General features: G+C 36.9%; 1 protein-coding gene across 1 annotated transcript in view; it reads right to left on the reverse strand.

Moving 5' to 3' along the window:
• Window positions 1-2,650: 2,650 nt before the first annotated feature.
• The window catches only part of ARL5B (ADP ribosylation factor like GTPase 5B), a 31,419-nt gene continuing 13,919 nt past the window's right edge, over window positions 2,651-20,150 (reverse strand). Inside the window, exons 2-6 of the mRNA XM_047741352.1 lie at window positions 17,485-17,545; window positions 15,757-15,904; window positions 12,178-12,261; window positions 10,383-10,534; window positions 2,651-9,131 (exon numbers count right to left, since the gene is read on the reverse strand). Of these exons, the coding sequence (XP_047597308.1) occupies window positions 9,083-9,131; window positions 10,383-10,534; window positions 12,178-12,261; window positions 15,757-15,904; window positions 17,485-17,545 (494 nt within the window). The 3' untranslated portion in view covers window positions 2,651-9,082. The remainder of the gene's footprint in view (window positions 9,132-10,382; window positions 10,535-12,177; window positions 12,262-15,756; window positions 15,905-17,484; window positions 17,546-20,150) is intronic.

Genomic DNA, 20,150 nt, shown 5'->3' on the forward strand with positions numbered 1-20,150 from the left:
AGAGAGGCAGGCAGACAGAGAGAGAGAGAGAGAGAGAGAGAGGAGGAAGCAGGCTGCCTGCTGAGCAGAGAGCCCGATATGGGGCTCGATCCCAGGACTCTGGGATCACGACCTGAGCTGAAGGCAGAGGCTTTAACCCACTGAGCCACCCAGGCGCCCTCAACATAGATACCTTGAATCACGTTCTCAAAGAAGGCTTTGAAATAAGGAGGGAGTCTACTTTCGAGGAATGAATATAATTAATATAATGAAATTGAATTAATGAATATTAATGAATGTAAAATTATGAATATAATGAAAACTTAGATCTTATTCAAGTTGAGATTATATCTCAACTTTTTTAAAAAATAAGAACACACAATGCTAGAAGATCCCAATTACACTTCACAGTGGAGTACACATGCAGGTATGTTTTTCTAACACCACCAAGCAATTTCAATTCTCAGCAGACACTAACTTAGCTGTCCTAAAATTTAGCTCAATTCTGACACTATGCACTTGGAGAATGGGGCAGACCCCACAGATTAATGGCTCACTCCCAAATCTGCCCCCTTCCCATTCTGCTTCAGATGCCAAGTCCAGATTGTCACCTGTATCTCTGACTGGCTCTAGACGCGAGGTTCCTGCAATCTCTTTCTTGGGTTTAATTTATTTGCTAGAGTGGCTCACAGAACTCAACCTTTAATTATATTTACCAGTTTACTATAAAGGATACAGAACAGCCAGATGAAGAGGTGCATAGGGCAAAGTCTGAAAGGATCCCCTTGGAACCGACGTGTACCACCAACCCAGCATCTGGATGTGTTCAGCTTATCAGTCTTGTCCAAGAGTTTTCAGAAGGGTGCCTGGCTGGCTCAGTCAGTGATGCATGGGGCACATGATCTCAGGGTTGTGAGTTCAAGCCCCATGTTGGGTGTAAAGATTAAAAAAAAAAAAAGGTGGGGGAGGCGCCTGGGTGGCTCAGTGGGTTAAAGCCTCTGCCTTTCGCTCAGGTCATGATCCCGGGGTCCTGGGATCAGCCCCACATCGGGCTCTCTGCTCAGCAGGGAGCCTGCTTCCTCCTCTCTCACTGCCTGCCTCTCTCCTTACTTGTGATCTCTGTCTGTCAAATAAGTAAATAAATAAAATCTTAAAAAAAAAAAAAAGGCTTTCAGAGGTTGATCAGCAGCACCCCTCCTCCATCTTCCCCTTCCAGAGGCTGGCAGGCAGAGCTGAAAGCTCCAACCTTCTAATCATTTGGTATTCCTGCAGACCAGCTCCACTCTGAGTCTGTCAAGAAGCCCACTGAGTCACCTCATTTACATGAGCTAAAGAGCCTTCTTATGAATGACAAAAGACACTCCAATCATTCAGGAAATTCCCAGGGTTTGAGGAGCTTTGTCTCAGGACCAGATTTCAAAGACTGAATATATTTCCTTTTATACCACACACACCCCTCTTGGATTGCTTGCCTATAGTCCAGGGATTCCCCTTCTCTACTAAGTGTACCTTCCTCCAAACCCCAGCTGTTCAGACCAGAAAGAGAAACTGACCCACTGCAGGGAAATGAACAATGTTCTTGGGGAATATGAAACTGTAACTGAAACCAATTAAAAGCATAAAGCTGGAAAAAAAATAAAAATGGCCATATTAAGGTCATGGGCAAGGCTCAGTTTTAAACTAAATAACCTTTTCCTCTCTTCCACGCCCCTCCCCCCGTCCCTTCTTGGTCTTTTGTCTCAGGAACCCTGAACCACCCTGAAAACCTGACCAACAAGGCCGGCAGTAGGTAATCTTAGCCTGACCACTAGAATCCTGTAAGTCTTCTTTAACATAAAAAAACATTCATTTGGAAACTTCCTTTATCTCTACTCCCCAAGATCCATGTTGGCCATCAGCCCCCAAGCATATGACCCACCTATCGATATACATCTGAAGAGTCTCAGGACTGAGTTTTTACTAAACAGTAATAAAGGACCTTTTCCTAATGATAGCTAGTTCCCGCAGGGTCCTGGAAACCTTGTTTCCAAAATACCTGGGTGGCTTAGGCTCTCCCTAATTTCTCCCAACTTGAAAGTATATAATGGGCCACTCCTCATGACAGGGTTCCGCCCCCCCCCCACCGCCCCCATGCAGCCTTCTGCCCATGGGTCCTGTCCCTGTGTTTTAATGAAACCACCTTTTAGCACCAAGTTGTCTTAAGAATTCTCTTCTTGGCCGTCGGCTTCAAACCCTAACATCTTTTCCTACATCATTATTGTTCCTGTTTATCCTAAACTCCGTCTTCGCATTCTATTTTGACTCCAAAGCACGGAGGTTGGTTTTCAACACTGTAACTAAGAACCTAATGATGATCTGATTTCTTATTTGTACAAAGATAAAACTATGGTAACTATTTGGTTTGGACATTATCTGCCATGTGGACTTCCTAGGAAACAAGTGAAAAAGAGATGGGTGAGAAAGAGAGCTTTTTGGTTTCTCCTCAGTATCCCGGAGTCTGGGTCTCTGGCCCTAGCCTATCCCCAAAACCCAGGACTTCCTTGGGTTCCATTAGAACCCACAATAGGACGTTACTCTTGTAATAAATTCCCATCACTTTGTTAGCTTAGGTAGGTTTCTATTACTTGCAACAGATTGTTAAGACAGATTAAAGGAAACCACTGGGTTCATGTCATATTGGAAAAGTAATTATTTATTATGACAAAAATAAAACTGTTGACTGAAAACAAATGAATGTTACACTGTATTGCACCATGATTGCAAATGAGCCAAAACCTGTCTAAAAGATGAACATTCCAGAGCAAACAGCATCCTTTTTACTTGTGTGAGTAGGCATGCAAGCAACTCATTATAACATAATTGCAGAAATAAAAAAATCCGTTAAGTACCAGCAACCTAAACTTAACATATAAAAGAAGCATTTTATGACAGTAACAAAGCTATTAAAAAATTTAAAACATGTCTTTAAACAGCCCCACCATTAGTAGAACATGCTTTGAACCATTTTCAAGAAGTGATGATGTAAATGCACTAAGTAATTGGTTTGCTCTTTTTATTTTATTAATGCTATATATTAGACCATTCGCACACATTTCAGTTGCTTGGTTGGGGTTAAGAAGCACAGTTTGTGGCATGAAAAACATTCTTTTTTCCCTTCTACGCAATACCAAGGGACCCACAGAGAGATCTAATTCCTAATTTTGTCCATATTAACACCATCTATTTTGACCAAGCTGATTAGCAAAGATACTGTTACAGCTTTTGTAGAAAGCCTGAAGCTTGATGAATAACAACAGTTTGTATTTCAGCCTTAAGAAATGAACATAAATATAAATACACTTTAAAGTAGTTTTACATTCTGAGGCAAGAAGTATATTTTACAGGGCCTGCTGTTTCCTCTTGAATGCTCTAAAGCACCAATTTATGTGAAGATGGCAATGTGTGATTATAACCATTATATTCTGCTTAGGAGAAATCCAGGGACAAGGCTGTAATAGCTTTTAGTTTTTGTTTTTCTTTTTAAAAACCATATACTCTGTGCAACAGATAAATAGGGTAAAATGTAATGCTATCACATAATTGGAAAAAAATCATAACCATCATTTTATAATTCACGCTTTTAACGAAATAGCAGCTAAACTTTTTTAAAATTGAAATTAAAAATTTCATAACTACACTGAACAGTTTACTCCAAGAGAATAAAAGAGGGGCTTGTCGAGTCCCTGAACTTCCTGAGGGAAAACATAAGAGGATTAAAATAATCACTTATGAATAGGGACAAAATATGCAAAGAAATTAGGCACAACTAAGATCAAATGATAGTCATTTGACATCCTCCCAACACGTAATGAAATATGGTCACAGTATAATATAATTGATCAACTTTTAGGGTTCTTCCTTGCCCTTATTTGATTTTTTTTTTTTTGCCCTTATTTGATTTTTAATGAAATGAATTAAGTACTGACTGAGCACTTGCCTGTATGCTTTAATGAAGACAGTACGTGAATCTGCTATACCATGCCAGCCCTGCCAGCTGCAACCAAGAATAAAACGAAATAGAATCTCCAAAGAATGCTATCCCTTATATGTGAATTTTGCATATTTCAAATACAGTTGGAGTGAAGGGGGAGTATTTATGGGTGTAACATCCCACAAGCTTCAGCAAAGCACCTTATGGACTGAAAAATGAGGTAACTTCTTAATTAAGATTTTACAAGTTTGTGCAAGAGAACATTTCCATTCTTCTAGAACTCTGTCATCTATTCTAAAAGATATGTACGGCACATTTTATTATTTCTCCATTTCTAGGAGATGATGCAGATTACCAATTTAAGAAAAAAATAAAAAAGATGTGACTGACAACACTAACAAATTCCAAAAACCTGATCAGTCTTTGGTCGTTTGGCCACTTTAAAAGTAAGATATCTAGCTCTACAGTAAAGAGACTATACTTTCTAGCAATTTTAAGTGCCTTACATGAGGGAAATTCACTGTTTTCATTCACATTTTGTCTTACTTAATATCCTTTTGAAGGTTTTTCTACCTCATGTTTATCTTTACTACCAAATGCTTCTACTTCATTTCTAGGTACAACTCTATACCCCAAATTAACCTTTCCCAAACATTTTACCAAATCATATACATTTAAAAGTGATTTTGGATCTGTTGAACACAATATTTTTTCTACTTTAAATGGAGAATTTAAACAAAAATAAATGGAGAAAAAAATTTTTTTTAAATCGATCTTCTCTATTTACTTTTGGCTACCTGGAATTCTTTCAAAAATACTTTCTGGGAACCTTGGATTTCAGGCTTCACAGTAATGCTAAATGAGTAAGGACGAGACATTACTGAAGGAACCAACCTTGAATGTAAACTACTCTCAGATTTACAGAGACGTTTAGTAAAATATTGACAGCCTGGCTACATGCTCCTTTCAATACTGAAAGGCAAACAGAACTGGGAGTTTGGGGAAGCATCTAACGCCAATAGATTCTGAACAAACTGACCACTTCTAATTAATAAAAGCCAGGAAAATAAGCAAGATATTCTCTGAAAGAGAGTACTTTAAACACAACACTGGTGTTTTATTAGCAGCAGCTTAAAATAATTTTCTTAGCCATGTGGCTTATATTCTCTTCTGCATTATCATTAGCTCTTAGCTCAATTTAAGCTGAGTAGCAGTTACTAGTTGATACTTTGTTTTCTTATTTGATTGTATTCATGAACTAAATGAAATGAAAATGAGGTGAGAATCAAAGAACAGACAAAAGTGAATTTAATTTCATATTACATATCCCTTCCTGGTATTTTAACTTTTGGACTTTAATGTAGTATATAAGGAATTAGGACTTTAAAACCAAGATAATGGAGTTCTAGTTGGCTTAAGTTTCTCAATATGGGAGAAAACAAAAAGGCTGTGAACAGTAACCATCTAAGGTCAACTAGACAATTAATGGCCAAATTAAGATTCAAATCCACCTCTTTCGACAGCCAGCACAGTATTCTATTAGATACAAGTTAACAGACTACATCTTGAAGTGACTTTATCCCAACAAAACATAAAAGATCCTCTTTTAGAATTGAACTGAATATGAAATATTTTAGATCCAAAGCCACAGAGAAAACTTTAGAATCGGGAAGTTGGTCTTCAAACATAAAGGTCAATGGAATTTACCCATTCACAGGCATAATACCACTACATTTATCTACTGATATAGTTTTCCATAGCTAAGAATTAAATGAGTGCTGGTCACAAGCAATCCCATGTCTAAATTTGTCCTAAGATACTACACGAAAAAGATTTTTTAAAAATATAAAGATTTATTGATTTCCTTAAAATTTTCTTTGCTGACTCCCCATAGTTCTTCAGAGACTATTGTTTACAGCACTGCCTGTCTCACTCACCATTTCATAGGAAAATAATTTTCTCTTTATGCTATAGAAAATAAAAGTTAATTTATGCTTAAACAAAAGGACTTTGGCTATAAGGGTAAGTGCCCATTTAAAAATTATTTTTAACAATAAAACTTGAATTTATTATCTTTCTTCTAAGGAATATAGAATAAAATTATACCTTAAAGCACACCTAACACAGAACCTAAAAGCAAAAATTACATATTTAACCATGAGTTTTCCAATAGATTATATATATATACATATATATATAATTTCAGATTTTAAGGAATTAAATTACACTAAGAATACAAATTATGTAGTATATTCCCATATAAAGGGGCCTGTTAATTCTGAGAGTTCCCAAATGCACTGCAATAACAACAGTGGGTTTAAACATTAAGAATGTAACATGTTCAAAATGGAGAAAAATACCGTATTTGGGTGGCAGTTACATTTCAGTTCTAATAAAATATTTAAACTTTCATTGCTTCATCCTCAAAATAAAAATAAAACCTAGAATAATCTCCCAAAAGTAATGTGGGTGGGTCTCCTGCTTTCCACTTTGCTAGGCAACTGAAGGGTTGGTGGGGAGGTGAATCTTGAATTATTTCATTGTCAAGTTAATCAGCCGTTAATCTGACTTCTAGAGAACAGGTATAGTACAAAACTGAGAATTCATCTCAAAATGTGAATAAAGGCACTAATTACAAATTTACATTTTTCATCAAACAATATTTTATAGTTGATTGACAATGAATGTCCTAATCAATGCTTTAGTATGAGGTACCCGCTTGGGTCAAACAAAACATTCTCTTGGAGTAAAGGATAATCAGTTTTCTTATCAACGTAACAGGAAATCTCTAATGAGAACCTATAAAACACCTTTAAAAAGTCTTACATGAATTTTCTATTTAAACTCTTCCCAATCACTGCCACAAAAACTAGTGGGATATCGATTTCATTATCAACGCAGCTAACATAAACCATTTCTAATCCCAAACTAACAAAACGCTTTTTAAAAAAATTTAGAAAATTGTATTTTAAAAAATTAAATAGCAAACTTGAATCTATACTAGTAGTTGTTTGACAAAATACAATCAACTAAAAAAAACACTTTCAATATAATGCTGATGTGGTAATATAAAAAAATAACCGTATAATTTGATAGAAGAAAACTGAGCCAGCCAATCTTACTAGATATAAGAAGATAAATTTCATAATAAGGATGGATACAAGGGTATAAATACGTTTTCTCAGGATGGAGCTAAGAGAATTATCCTCAGTATTTATGGCTGAACTCTACAACCAAGACAGAAATTCTGGCAAAGTGTGCTTTAGGTAAATGGTTGTCTTCATAATTCTTCCTGCTCCCTGCCCCCAAGCACATAACACGAAGCATCCATATTGATTTATGTTTGCTTTTTCTCTCATGTTCTAGATTATGGATTTTATTAAAAACAAAATTTACCCTCTACTTGGTATAGAATCACTAAGAAAAAGGTTCAAAACAAGGTTAATAGACCACTAGTTCCCAAAGTCCAGAAAGCTTTCCTCCGGCCATTTTTCAGTTCTAGGGTGCGCTACCACTAAATAGAAAGAAAATGTTACCACATTCAATTAGACTAAATATAATAAATCAAGTATATCTGAAAACAGAGCAAAAGTAAAACCAATTTACAATAAAAATATTAAAATTAAAATACCACTTTTGAACAGGTATTTTGAAATTCTTATGAACACTGAATCCTATTTTTGACCCAAATGAAAAAAATACTGCAAAAATGAATTATTATTCTCTAAGTATGCATTTTATCCCTTTCATTATAGCAAAATCACACATATGAAATAAAGGATCAAAATTATAATATTTGTCCTCCCTCTAATGTATGCACTATATTACTGTTCATATTAGACAACTGCCTTGAAACTTTTCAATGATATGTAATAAATTTCTGATAGCATATGACTTTTTCTTCCTATTTTTAAATTTATAAGATGTTAGTGTTAACTTTCAGTCTCCTAGTAATACTTTAAAAGCTAGGATTAAATTCAGCAGTTACCTGTAACCCAGCAAAAGACTTTAGAACATCTCGTTCTATAAAGATGGCAACTGTTTTAAGACTATTAAACTATAACCTCGGATAGATTTAAGGAAAAGTCATATGGTTTTCTAAGTATAATATACTGCTGGTGGTAGAAACACTTCAAATTCACACACAATTTCAAATTTTTAAGAAATGAAATGTTTATACTCTGCTTCAGCTATTGCCCAAAGCAGATGTGCTCTCCCTTGCAAATGGAATAGTTGAACTTTCTGCTGATAATAAAAGTTGCTTATAATTGATAGTAAAATATATTCCAAGTGCCTTGTTTTGATAGTAGTGCTGGTATGCTTTAATAATTTCCGGTAGTTAATTTATCTGTTGAATAATATGACATTTTTAAAATATCAGATTTATCAAAATATTTACCATCAAAGTTGGGCTTTCAGATATTTTTCCTTGATTAGTTTTCAGTAAAAACTAATCTCGTGTTAGAGGCAGAAAAGTGAATTTAATTCTTTTAGATAAACAGCCTACTTAATTTCCACGCTAATAGTAAGTTAAAATTATTCCATGACTTGCAATAATGTGGGAGAAATTAACTTAAAGGCAGTTCTCATGATGGTCAGTCTTCCTTATATGTAAGTATCTTCTAGGTAGATTTCTTTCTCTATAGTAAGTTCTGTTCAAAAGGTAAGTGGTTTGAAGAGGCAGCAAATATTTAGTGCTAGTTAAGTTTGCAAGCAGAACCTGATGATTTCCACTACTAGCATGTCAAACCAGTAATTATCTGGTAGGGAGAGGGGGTGGTCAAGAAATGAAAGAAATTGGTCATTAAAGTTATTACAATACTTTGGAAAACATTAAACATATGACAAACATTTCTTACAAGGCAGTCATTGAATAGTTAGAATCAGCAGTCAGAAGAATTATGTTGCTGAAAACATAGTTACACATTATGTTCATCCAACTGAAGATTAGTGCATTAAAAAAAAGTTAAGAAAAAATCTTTTATGTTCCAGTTCAGCTGCACTTGATTCAAGTGTTGCTCATAGAGGTTTGTGTTGTTATAAATTAAACATGCTGCTGCCTTAGCAGCCAAAGGTACTAGGAAAATGTTCATGTCACAGAATAAATAGAGCAGTCTCTTTTCAAGCAAAAAGTTATCTCACACCGATCCGGGAGGTCATCCACTCTAGACCTTGGCATAACCTGAAACAAAAGACAGAAGTATTTTCAAAATAGAAATACTTAAAATTGAAAGCATACTTATTATTTTTAAGTCTTACCCAAATGTTGATACTGCGGTAATGATTTATATAGGCAAGTAAAATATGTAGATAACACCAGAAGTGCAATTTTTAGCCTTTTTAAAAAAAAAAAATTATTTATTTATTTATTTGACAGACAGAGATCACAAATAGAGAAGCAGGGAGAGAGAGGAGGAAGCAGGCTCCCTGCTGAGCAGAGAGCCCGATGCGGGGCTCGATCCCAGGACCCTAGGATCATGACCTAAGCCGAAGACAGAGGCTTTAACCCACTGAGCCACCCAGGTGCCCCCAGAAGTGCAATTTTTAAGTGGAAGATTCACTTAGACAAAATGAGGGGACCAGATTAGTTGAGTAATTGGGAAATGGTTTCAGTCTCATCTTGAAGATAACCCAGCTCTACAATCAAGACTGCAAATACTCCTCTCCCCCTTTTAAGATGAAAACTGAAACCACTACAGAAAGACAACAGGAACTCTCCCCTACGCACCTAAATTCTAAAGAATGGAATGCTTATGGCCCAGTCTTAGGATAGGTCAAAAAGTCTACATGGAGCTATTTTATTACAAGCTATTTCCAATAGGAGCATAACAAAGAAGGTCAGGTTGATCAAAGGACAAATAAGCTCCTGGAAATCAACTAGATAAGTCACATGTAACACGCTGGGTTCTCTTTGGCCTACTCCATCCAAATTCAAGTTCTCAGGAAAGAAGAATAAGCTATAGGAAGCAGTTATCTCAAATGTTTCCTCTCTCGAAGTATGTCCCCTGAAAGGATTCCTGATTAGAAAGGAGATGTACTCTTGTGGAAAGCTGAGAGCTCATGCTTTATTAAGGCTTTACAGAAAATCTGAAATTGCTTTGAAGCTTCCTCTTTAATTCAGGTTAACTGTAATGCTGTATGCGAGAAACAAAACAGCAACTAAAAATCTGTATTGTGACAACTTCATCCAGACATTTGTTACTGACTTTTTTGCTAAAATACTTTGTTTATATTAAAAACTACAAAAAAATGTGTTAATAACTCTGCTAAAATGTAAATTAACAGCAACGGACTAAAATTATTTCTACCTTAAATAATTGAAATACAATACGGAAACTATTTTTAAGAACAAAAAAGGGAATAGGATCAAAGAAGAAAAGTTGACAGAAATTTGAAAGAAGTCATAGCTCCCCTCATACCGTTTAGCACTTACCCTTCTCCTGTTAAAGCACAGCAGGACTGAATGTGCCACGGATGATCCTTAATTGAACTAAGGGTGAGGTATTTAGAGATTTCAGCTGCTGTCATGCACCCTTTCATATCCTGTTTATTTGCAAAGATAAGGACTGCAGCCTTCCGTAAATCCTGCAACCAATATGAAATATTTCTAATACACGAAAGACCACAATTCAAATTAAACTAATGCATCAGGAAGGTCAGATATGCCTAACTGGACAGTTATAATGAAATCCTTCTACTTTAAAATGATTAGGCAGTAATATTTAAATTTAACAATTTTATTGATAGGCACCTGGCTGGCTCAGTTGGTAGACCACACAGTTCTTGATCTTGGGACTGTGAGTTCAAGCCCCATAGTGGGCCTAAAGCTTACTTAAAAAATAAAAACTAATAAATAAATAAATAAAAGTTGTACTGAAATGAAAATAAATTTTCTCAAATAATAGTAATTTAATGATTGACTCTGACAAAGATAGGCTTTTTAACTATAAGCTAGATAATCAAAAGTTATATTGTTGAGCCAAAAGTAAAATAAACATGCATCTTAAACACTGATTTAAAACTCTATGAGCAATGATACTCTAACGGGCAAATATGGTAATATGTTACCAAATACTACAGAATTTCTCCAAATTTAAAGAGGAGGACTGAGGGTAAGAGCTGGGTAATACTTATCTTACTTACTAATATTGGACCAGACTAACTGTATTTCATTAATGTTCACTGTAGAACTGTTCAAACTATCAAAATTCAGAAGTAACCTAAATGTTCATTAATAGAAGAACAGATCAAAAAAAAAAAAAAAAAAAGAAGAAGAAGATCGATCAACTGTGGTTTAATCATACACTAGGACTACAGAGTTGTCAGAAAGAATGAACTAGAGCTCTATGTATGGACATGGATAATCACAGTATTGTCCAAAAAAACCCAAAACTGAGTTACGAGGAAAAAAAAAATCTTTTTTTTTTTTAAAGATTTTATTTATTTATTTGACAGAGACAGAGATCACAAGTAGTCAGAGAAGTAGGCAGAGAGAGAGGGGGAAGCAGGCTCCCTGCTGAGCAGAGAGCCCGATGTGGGGCTGATCCCAGGACCCTGAGATCATGACCTGAGCTGAAGGCAGAGGCTTTAACCCACTGAGCCACCCAGGTGCCCCGGAAAAAAATAATCTTGATCATTATATAAGATTTTATGAACAATGAAATGTAATATTTCGTACAACTGACAAAAATGTAGGGAAAGTATAAAAATATACATGGGATTGATAATCACTACTTTTAAGACAATGTAATTCTCAGAATTCTTTGACAGAAAGGAAGAAAATGAGATTGGTGGGTCACATAAGATATTTCATATCTTAACACTGAATGGCTGTGGACAAATGTGTTTTATTTTCTAAGTCTTTTGTATATCTGAAATAGAATTCAGTGAACTCAGACTATTCACTAAAGGCTTTTCAGTCATAAACTCTTGGGGGAAAAAACACTTAAATTTTTGTCTTTCTTGCTTTAATTTATCAGGCCCTTTAAGGCATTAATAAGTGGTTTAAACTTTGAAAAATCTCGTCAGTAACAGTCTACAAATTAATGTATTGAGCTTTTCCAAGTTTGAAAATGTTATGAAACTTTTTGACTTTAAGACTTTCATCAAAATATAAAATTCTGTTAATGATGAAATAACCAACAGCAAAGCCCATAATCTTTGTAAAAAAGCACAACCAGTATACAAGATACCTTACTCCATGGTTTATGTTTGCTTTCAAAATTTACCTCATGAGCCAACATTCTGTAGAGTTCTTCTTTTGTAATGGCTAGTCGTTCCCTGTCAATGCTATCAACAACAAGAATGATGAACTAGAAGACAACCAAAAAGAAAGAAAATTGAATGAAACCTTGAAGTTTTATGCAAAACTACTCTCAGTGAGAGTACCTTCTTCACAAGACATCATCATTACCATAAAATGGTCTACTGCTTTTTCATCATAAGGAATTTATATTACTGTAAAATCCAAATGTTAATAAGAAAATAACTCATAATTTCAAAAGACAAAAGCTATATCCAAAGTTTATTTTGAAAAGGTGATCTCTTAAAACATCAAACTCTGTAACACGAAGATTTATTTGTAAATGCAGGTAACAAAAAATGAATTTCAAAGGGAAAGTCACAGTAATTTAAATAACTTTTACTAAAACTTGAAAATACTCGACGACTGCTCATTTGGCAATCAGTAATTATTTATGTTTCAGACAGTCTCCCGCCCACTAGAAAGGAGCACACAAGTTTTAAAGAAAAAGAGAAGCAAATTTAGAAAAAAAAACAACAACCGATAAACAAGTCGTTTTAACACAAGATCAACAATAAGAGCCCCAGAAAAAAGTGCTAAATAGAAACATACCTATTTAGGGGTTAATATGCTAGAGGGGATGGAGCTGAAACTAAAGAGGGGCAAGCACAGAGCACTGGAGAAAGCGAAAGGTGGGTCTTACACATTAGAAATAAAAGGATCTTTGGTAAGAAAAATAAGAAGATACAGTGCCAAGGGGCCCTAATTGAATATCTCAGAAGAAAAAGTTAAGAAGTGAGATTAAGCAAAGCTAAGGTTGTAACAGAGGAATGACGCAGAATAAACGGAGAGGGAGGGTGACACCAGATTGTTCAGAAAGAGACAAAGAGAGTGATCTGCATATACAATGTGAAGGGCTTCACAGGGGATAAAAGGGAAGAGACTAGAAGGAAGAAATGTAAAAACAGTGGCAAAATGAGCAGGGACAGAATACGGGGAAGTGACACTAATGACAGAAGTTGTCAGGAATCTGCCAACAGCTGAACTCCTTGCATTATGACGGAGACCTTCGGCTTTTGGAGGTCTCAAGGTAAGGAATTTAAGAAGGTGACGAGGGTGAACAAAACCAGCAGGGAAACACCACACAGACAGGATGCCCACCTGGCATCTAAGATCACAACTGCTAGGTGCTGGGCTGGCGTGCTGCGGTGGCGTGCTGCAGCAAAGGCCAGAGGGTCTTTGTGTACCAATTTTGAAATTCTTACAGAAAGAGTTTATTAAGGAAACATTCCATACAAGTGGTGTCATTAATAACATATTTCTTTCTGGACCACCAACTCTAACCTACTCATGAGAGCTGCGGCTCTCCTTCTCACACCTGCAGTCACACACACTGAGCTCTGCCACTTAAACACAGGTGAACAGCATGGGACTGACTGAACAGATCCCCTTCAATGAGATTTTTTTAACTGTGTAGCCAGAGCTGTACATACCTTTTCTCTTATGATTTTCTTAATAACATTCTTTTCTCTCGCTTACTTTATTGTCAGAATACAGTATACAGTCTGTACAACATACAAAATATGTGTTAATCCACTCTATGTTATCGGTAAGGCTTCTGGTCAACAGCAGGCCGTCAGTCAAGTTTTTGGGGAGTCAAGTCATACACGGATTTTAGATTGTGCAAGTGGGTCAGTGTCCCTAACCCCCACATTGTTCAGGGGCAACTGCAGTCATCATAAGAGACTGTTTATCTCTTAATTCCCAACGTGTTTTCATTTCAGAATGTTATTTTATGATAGAAGTATGTATTAAGCTCATTTTTTGCCCCTTAATACATATTTCTGTCATAAAATAACATTCCAAGAACAGACACTTCTCCAAAGAAGACATACAAACGGCTAGCAGACACATGAAAAAATGTTCATCATCACTAGCCATCAGGGAGATTCAAATCAAAACCACATTTAGATACCTCCTTATGCCAGTTAGAATGGCCAAAATTAACAGCACAGGAAACAACATGTGTTGGAGGGGATGTGGAGAAAGGGGAGCCCTCTTACACTTTTGGTGGGGAATGCAAGTTGGTGCAGCCACTTTGGAAAACAGTGTGGAGATTCCTCAAAAAATTAAAAGTAGAGCTACCCTACAACCCTGCAAATGCACTAGAGGGTATTTACCCCAAAGATACAGATGTAGTGAAAAGAAGGGCCATATTACCCCAATGTTCATAGCCGCAGTGGCCACAATTGCCAAACTGTGAAAAGAGCCAAGATGCCCTTCAACAAATGAATGGATAAAGAAGATATGGTCCATATATACAATGAAATATTACCCAGTCATTAGAAAGCATGAACACCCAACTTTTGTATCAACATGGATGGGACCGGGGGAGATTATGCTGAGTGAAATAAGTCAAGCAGAGAGTCAATTATCATACGGTTTCACTTACTTGTGGAACATACGGAATAACACAGAGGACATTAGGAGAAGGAGAGGAAAAGCGAATTGGGGTAAGTTGGAGGGGGAGACGAACCATGAGAGAAACAAACTGAGGGTTTTGGAGGGAGTGGGAGGAGAGGTGAGCCTGGTGGTGGGTATTAAGGAGGGCACGTATTGCACGGAGCACTGGGTGGGGTGCATAAACAATGAATCTTGGAACACTGAAAAAAATAAAATAAAAAAAAAGAAGTATATATTAAGCTAATCTATAACCATATTTGCTAACCATCCTATCTTCCCCTGCAAATAAAAAGAATTAAGTGCTGCCACCACTGCTAAAAATCTATGATATGTCATTTGGTTCTGTCAGTCACAAACTGCACTGGAATATATCCACAGATACTCATGTGATTGCAATATCATCTCAAGGATTTATCTTAAAAAAGTTACATTTCCCACCTCCTCAGCACATCCCCTTCAAAACACTCACTCAATTTTTAATAGGCTTCATTTTAGAAAAAAAAAATTGGTTAGATGTACCTGTTTGTAAAGAGAAATTATGGGTGCAACTGTACATTAGTGTACGCAAAGATAAATCTCTTAATAGCACTGCATTGGTTTAAATAAAAAATCTGCCTCCAACAAGAAATAAAAAACAGAAATAGAAGCTAGTCCAGACGGTTTCCCAGGTTGGGTCTGAAGTAGTAAAATAATGAAATAACTGACAGAGAATTTGGGGGAGGGAGGGACTATAAATTCATTTTTTAAAACTAAAATATAATCTCACCAAATATTTGAATTTTGGAAATCCTGTGTTAAATTATGCTTAAAATATTTTATTCCTCCCCTAACCAGAGCCTCATCAAGCTGTGAGATCTTGAGACGGATTATCTGATTGATCCCCGTCCTTGCTTGGAACTCACAGACGCGATACAGCAAACCCACAACAAACAGTGAGAGTTACTCTTTCTACTGGCCTTTTCTCTTCTAATTGAAAACCTCACATTCCTTACAGAACACGATCTTATTGAGAAGCAACTGTCAATATGCCTTCATGTACAGCCTCTTTTCTGTGCTGACTCTTTGGTTCTTTGTATTAATATTCGGAAGGCAACTTAGATACCTCTGTGTTTGAGTAATACGTGTTCCAGGATGAGCGCAGTGACTCCTGACCACCAATATCCCACATGAGAAAATGAGTGTTCTTCACAACTATTTCTTCGACGTTGCTTCCTATGGTTGGAGATGTATGAACCACTTCATTCATCAAGCTGTTGAAAGACAGCATAAAAAAATCTTTGGTAAATCTTGAGAATCTGAAGGAAGTTTTATCTCTCTATTTTGAGAATCAATCACCCTTCCTCAATTGCACCGATGATGGTAATCATTAACATCAAAACCTTAGAGCACATTTATACAAACAAATATCTAGACAAAGAACAACTCCTGAAGAAGACTTTTTTTTTTCTTTTACTGGAATAAATTAAAGCCTTGTTTGGAGAGAAAGGAACACCATGGTGTGAATTTGTGTTTCTGTGGCCAAGATTCCAGTACCACCATGCCCTGTTATCAGAGCAGTGCCCAGTGCCTCTTCCTGAAAGAGCAAGTTTCCTGGTGACTGTGACATCAATATTTATTTGCAAAGTAGCAACCACTGATCAGTAGGTTATGCTATGTATAATTGTGAAGATTGTTTAGGTGAGAAAATTGAGACTCAGGCCTGTCCACCTAAACTACAGCTTTAAAAAGATAAGGCTATAGACAAATGAAAATTTTAATTAGAATAACTATAAATACGTTTAGAACACCAATGCTCATACCCACATAGATTATCATAATTCTTGGCTAAGAGAATTAGTTCATTCAACAAATACATACTTGCCTATAAGTCAGTACTTATAGGCAAGTATGACAGAAGCCTATAACTGCACTGTCTCTTGGGTTTTATGTATGTTTTTGCAGTTATGTGGAAAATTATTTCAACAATTGACAGGTTTCTGAGATGTTTATATCTGATGTTAAAGGCGAAATCATATTAAAATACATAATGGCCAATGAATATTTTAAAGTAAAATAAGTAGTTATTCGCCTCTAAAACAACAGGCCACAAGTTAGGAGCTTTTTAGCAAAGTTGCTGAAAACTACAGGCATTGCGTAAGTGAAGTATTTCTGGAGAGTCGTCAGCTGACACACTTAGCACGAGGTGGAAAGAGAGAAGAACCTGACAACGGTGCACTGTTATCTAATAACTACTTGTTAAAATGCTTGGGACACAGATCCATTTCCACTGCTTAATGTAGATTGTTCCATGAACACTGGAACGATAATGGGAGCTACTCTGACAAGCAGATTGATGGGATGTTAAAACTCCTCGCAAGTATTAATGTATTTCTCTGGAAGTCTCAAGCCTTTCCCTGCTGCAAGCTAGAAAAGCAGTACTTTCCGGGGCGATCTTCATTTCTTTGGATTTGACAAGTCTGGCTACATGCAACAATTCAGAGCTATCAATCAGGAGAGTAGTAATAAGCTTCCTCTATTCACAAGAACCGCAGATGCAGGAAGAATTAAGTGAAACGCACTTTATCACTTCACTTCAGCACTATTATGTGTACTTTATTCATTTTAGTTTAATATTCTTTCTTTCAAGGCCAGAATAAGACAAGTTTCTGTGAAGGCTCTAGCAAACACACAGAAGTTTTACTCACTTTTTAAACACATTTTATGTTTGGTAAAATACAAAACCTTATGCTGGAGCTTTTCTGTTTTATTACAATGGCCCCTTATTAATTACATAAAACTAGTTCTAATAACTAAAATAACGAAAACTGTTTAAGTAAATAACTATACTTACAATTGGTAAAGAATGGTGGTTTTCCCTGCATTATCCAGTCCCACTATAATTACTTTGTGTTCTACAAAAAGAAAACAAACCATAAACATTTAACGCGACTGCATACTACAATTACATGCTTTCAAAATTATTATTAGTCAGCTTTCTAATGAGAATCATTCATTGGATACTTATTACTGGATTCTTAAAATACAGAGTGAAGAGAACTTCATGGTGTCAAGGTCACCTGCGTTAAGTGAGACAGTCTGGTATGATGTCTTCCACCTGGTTGTCTTGTAAGAGACTGAGCTATGGGTAGGAGGGAAGTACAACAGAACCTGCTCACAATACTGTTTGGGAGGAAAAACACAAATTCTGGTCCTGACAAGGCATTATGACTTAAAATGTAAGTTTAAAAAAAAATTGTTTTGGGGCACCTGGGTGGCTTAGTGGGTTAATCACCAGACTCTTGATTTTGGCTCAGGTCCCCATCTCAGGGTCCTGAGATCCCGCTCTGCATTGGGCTCTGCACTCATTGGGGAATCTGCTTGTTCCTTTCCCTCTGCTCCTCTGTGCCCTCCTCCCCCTCAACTAAATAAAATCTTAAAAAAATTGTTTTACGCATCTGCTTGTCAACTCTGCTAATCAGATTAGCTTTTTATCAAGTTGTTTTTACACCTGGAAATTCTCCCACCTATATATAACCAAGATTTCTTTCTTCCTTTCATGAAGAAATCCAATTTAAAACATAAAATTGAAAAGGTTTCCTAGTCACTAACAAGACACACAACATACTCTCTCAGTTTCTTATTCCTTCCATTAATCAACAGATAAATAAGCATTTACTTAGTCCACAATGATTGTTTAATCTGGATTTTACAAAAAATTTTTAAAGATTTTATTTATTTATTTGACAGAGAGAGCACAAGCAGGGGGAGCAGCAGGCAGAGGGAGAGGGAGAAGTAGGCTCCACAGGGAGCCCGCCCCATGGGGCTCGATCCCAGAACCCTGAGATCATAACCTGAGCCAAAGGCAGACACTTAACCGAGTGAGCCACCTAGGCGCCCCACAACTTGTTTTTTTTAAAAGATTTTTTTAAAAAAATTTATTTATTTGACAGACAGAGATCACAGGGAGAGAGGAAGAAGCAGGCTCCCCACTGAGCAGAGAGCCCGATGCGGGGCTTGATCCCAGGACTCTGGGATCATGACCCGAGCCGAAGGCAGAGGCTCAACCCACTGAGCCACCCAGGCGCCCCCAACTTTTTTTTTTTTTTTAAAGATTTTATTTATTTATTTTGAGAGAGAGAGAGAGAGAAGAGAGTGTGTGCAAGCGAGAGCACAATGGGAAGGAGGGGAAGAAGCAGAGGGAGAAGCAGATTCCCCCCCTGGGATCATGACTTGAGTCAAAGGCAGGTGTTTAACCAACTGAGCCACCCAGGTGGTCCTGGATGTTACAACTCCTTTGAGCAGGTACTATCTCTGCTCTTCATGCAACAAAAACTTCCATCTTCTTCTGGTGCCAGGCACAGAACAGTCACTTGTTTCACAAATTTTAAAGCCCACCTAATTATTCTGTTAAATGGTACATAATCTGTGGGGCGCCTGGGTGGCTCAGTGGGGTATGCCGCTGCCTTCGGCTCAGGTCATGATCTCAGGGTCCTGGGATCGAGCCCCGAGTCGGGCTCTCTGCTCAGCAGGGAGCCTGCTTCCTCCTCTCTCTCTGCCTGCCTCTCTGCCTACTTGTGATCTCTCTCTGTCAAATAAATAAATAAAAAATCTTTAAAAAAAATGGTACATAATCTGAAACCTCCTTTGAACACAGTTGTGAGAAAACTCTAGAATCATCTTTTCTAGATGTTAACCTTTACAGAAGATACCTCTCATCCCCAGGGCAAAATGCTTAAAAAACTACTAGTGAACCTCCGAACCACAACACAATCGATTTATTTTTAGCCAATGATCTGACAAATTTCCTACCACAACCCTGCTCTTCTTGTTAACCTATGATGAATGTCAAAATTTTGGTTATACGTTTCATCAAATATCATCTGGTATTCCTACTCTAAAGTGTTACTTTGACTGTATCAGTCAAAAAGAGGGGCCATCATTCACAGACAAGTTCCTAGGTGACAAACCATGTTAGTGCCTTCCAATGACCTGAACACTCTCAGTGCTGCCTATAATACTGCAGGACAAATGCCACGGTCCTCTGGAAGGGCTTTTTCCCACTATGGCAGAAACTGCTCTACAAAAAAAAACAGAACAAAACTTGTTTGCTTATTGTAACTTACTATCATTCTCCTTTTTTGACTCTTTTGGTTCATAACCCCCATTTTCTAACACAGCCAATCTTTAAGTGTCGCCCTATCTTTCTCCCTTCTGGTACAAGAATGAGAACCCTCTTGTTCGTGGAAGAACAAGCATTCTAGATTTTGGTGACAGCTGGAAACCACCTGCCTGGCATCTGGAACCCATGGGGTCCCTGCAGGAGTAAAAAGGAAGCCACTAGTGTGGAAGGAGGCTACACTGAGGGGCAGATAGGGGAACAAAAGCAGTACCAGATGGCTGGTCCACTGCTGAGGCAACTGAAGTGAACCAACACCCAGGGCCATTTTCAGAGTCCTGCTCCCTGCTTCACATTTTCTATGATGATGATGATGATCACAATATTTAAGGCATATGATG

Source organism: Lutra lutra, chromosome 8 (genome assembly GCF_902655055.1).
Source record: "Lutra lutra chromosome 8, mLutLut1.2, whole genome shotgun sequence".
NCBI classification, from domain to species: domain Eukaryota; kingdom Metazoa; phylum Chordata; class Mammalia; order Carnivora; family Mustelidae; genus Lutra; species Lutra lutra.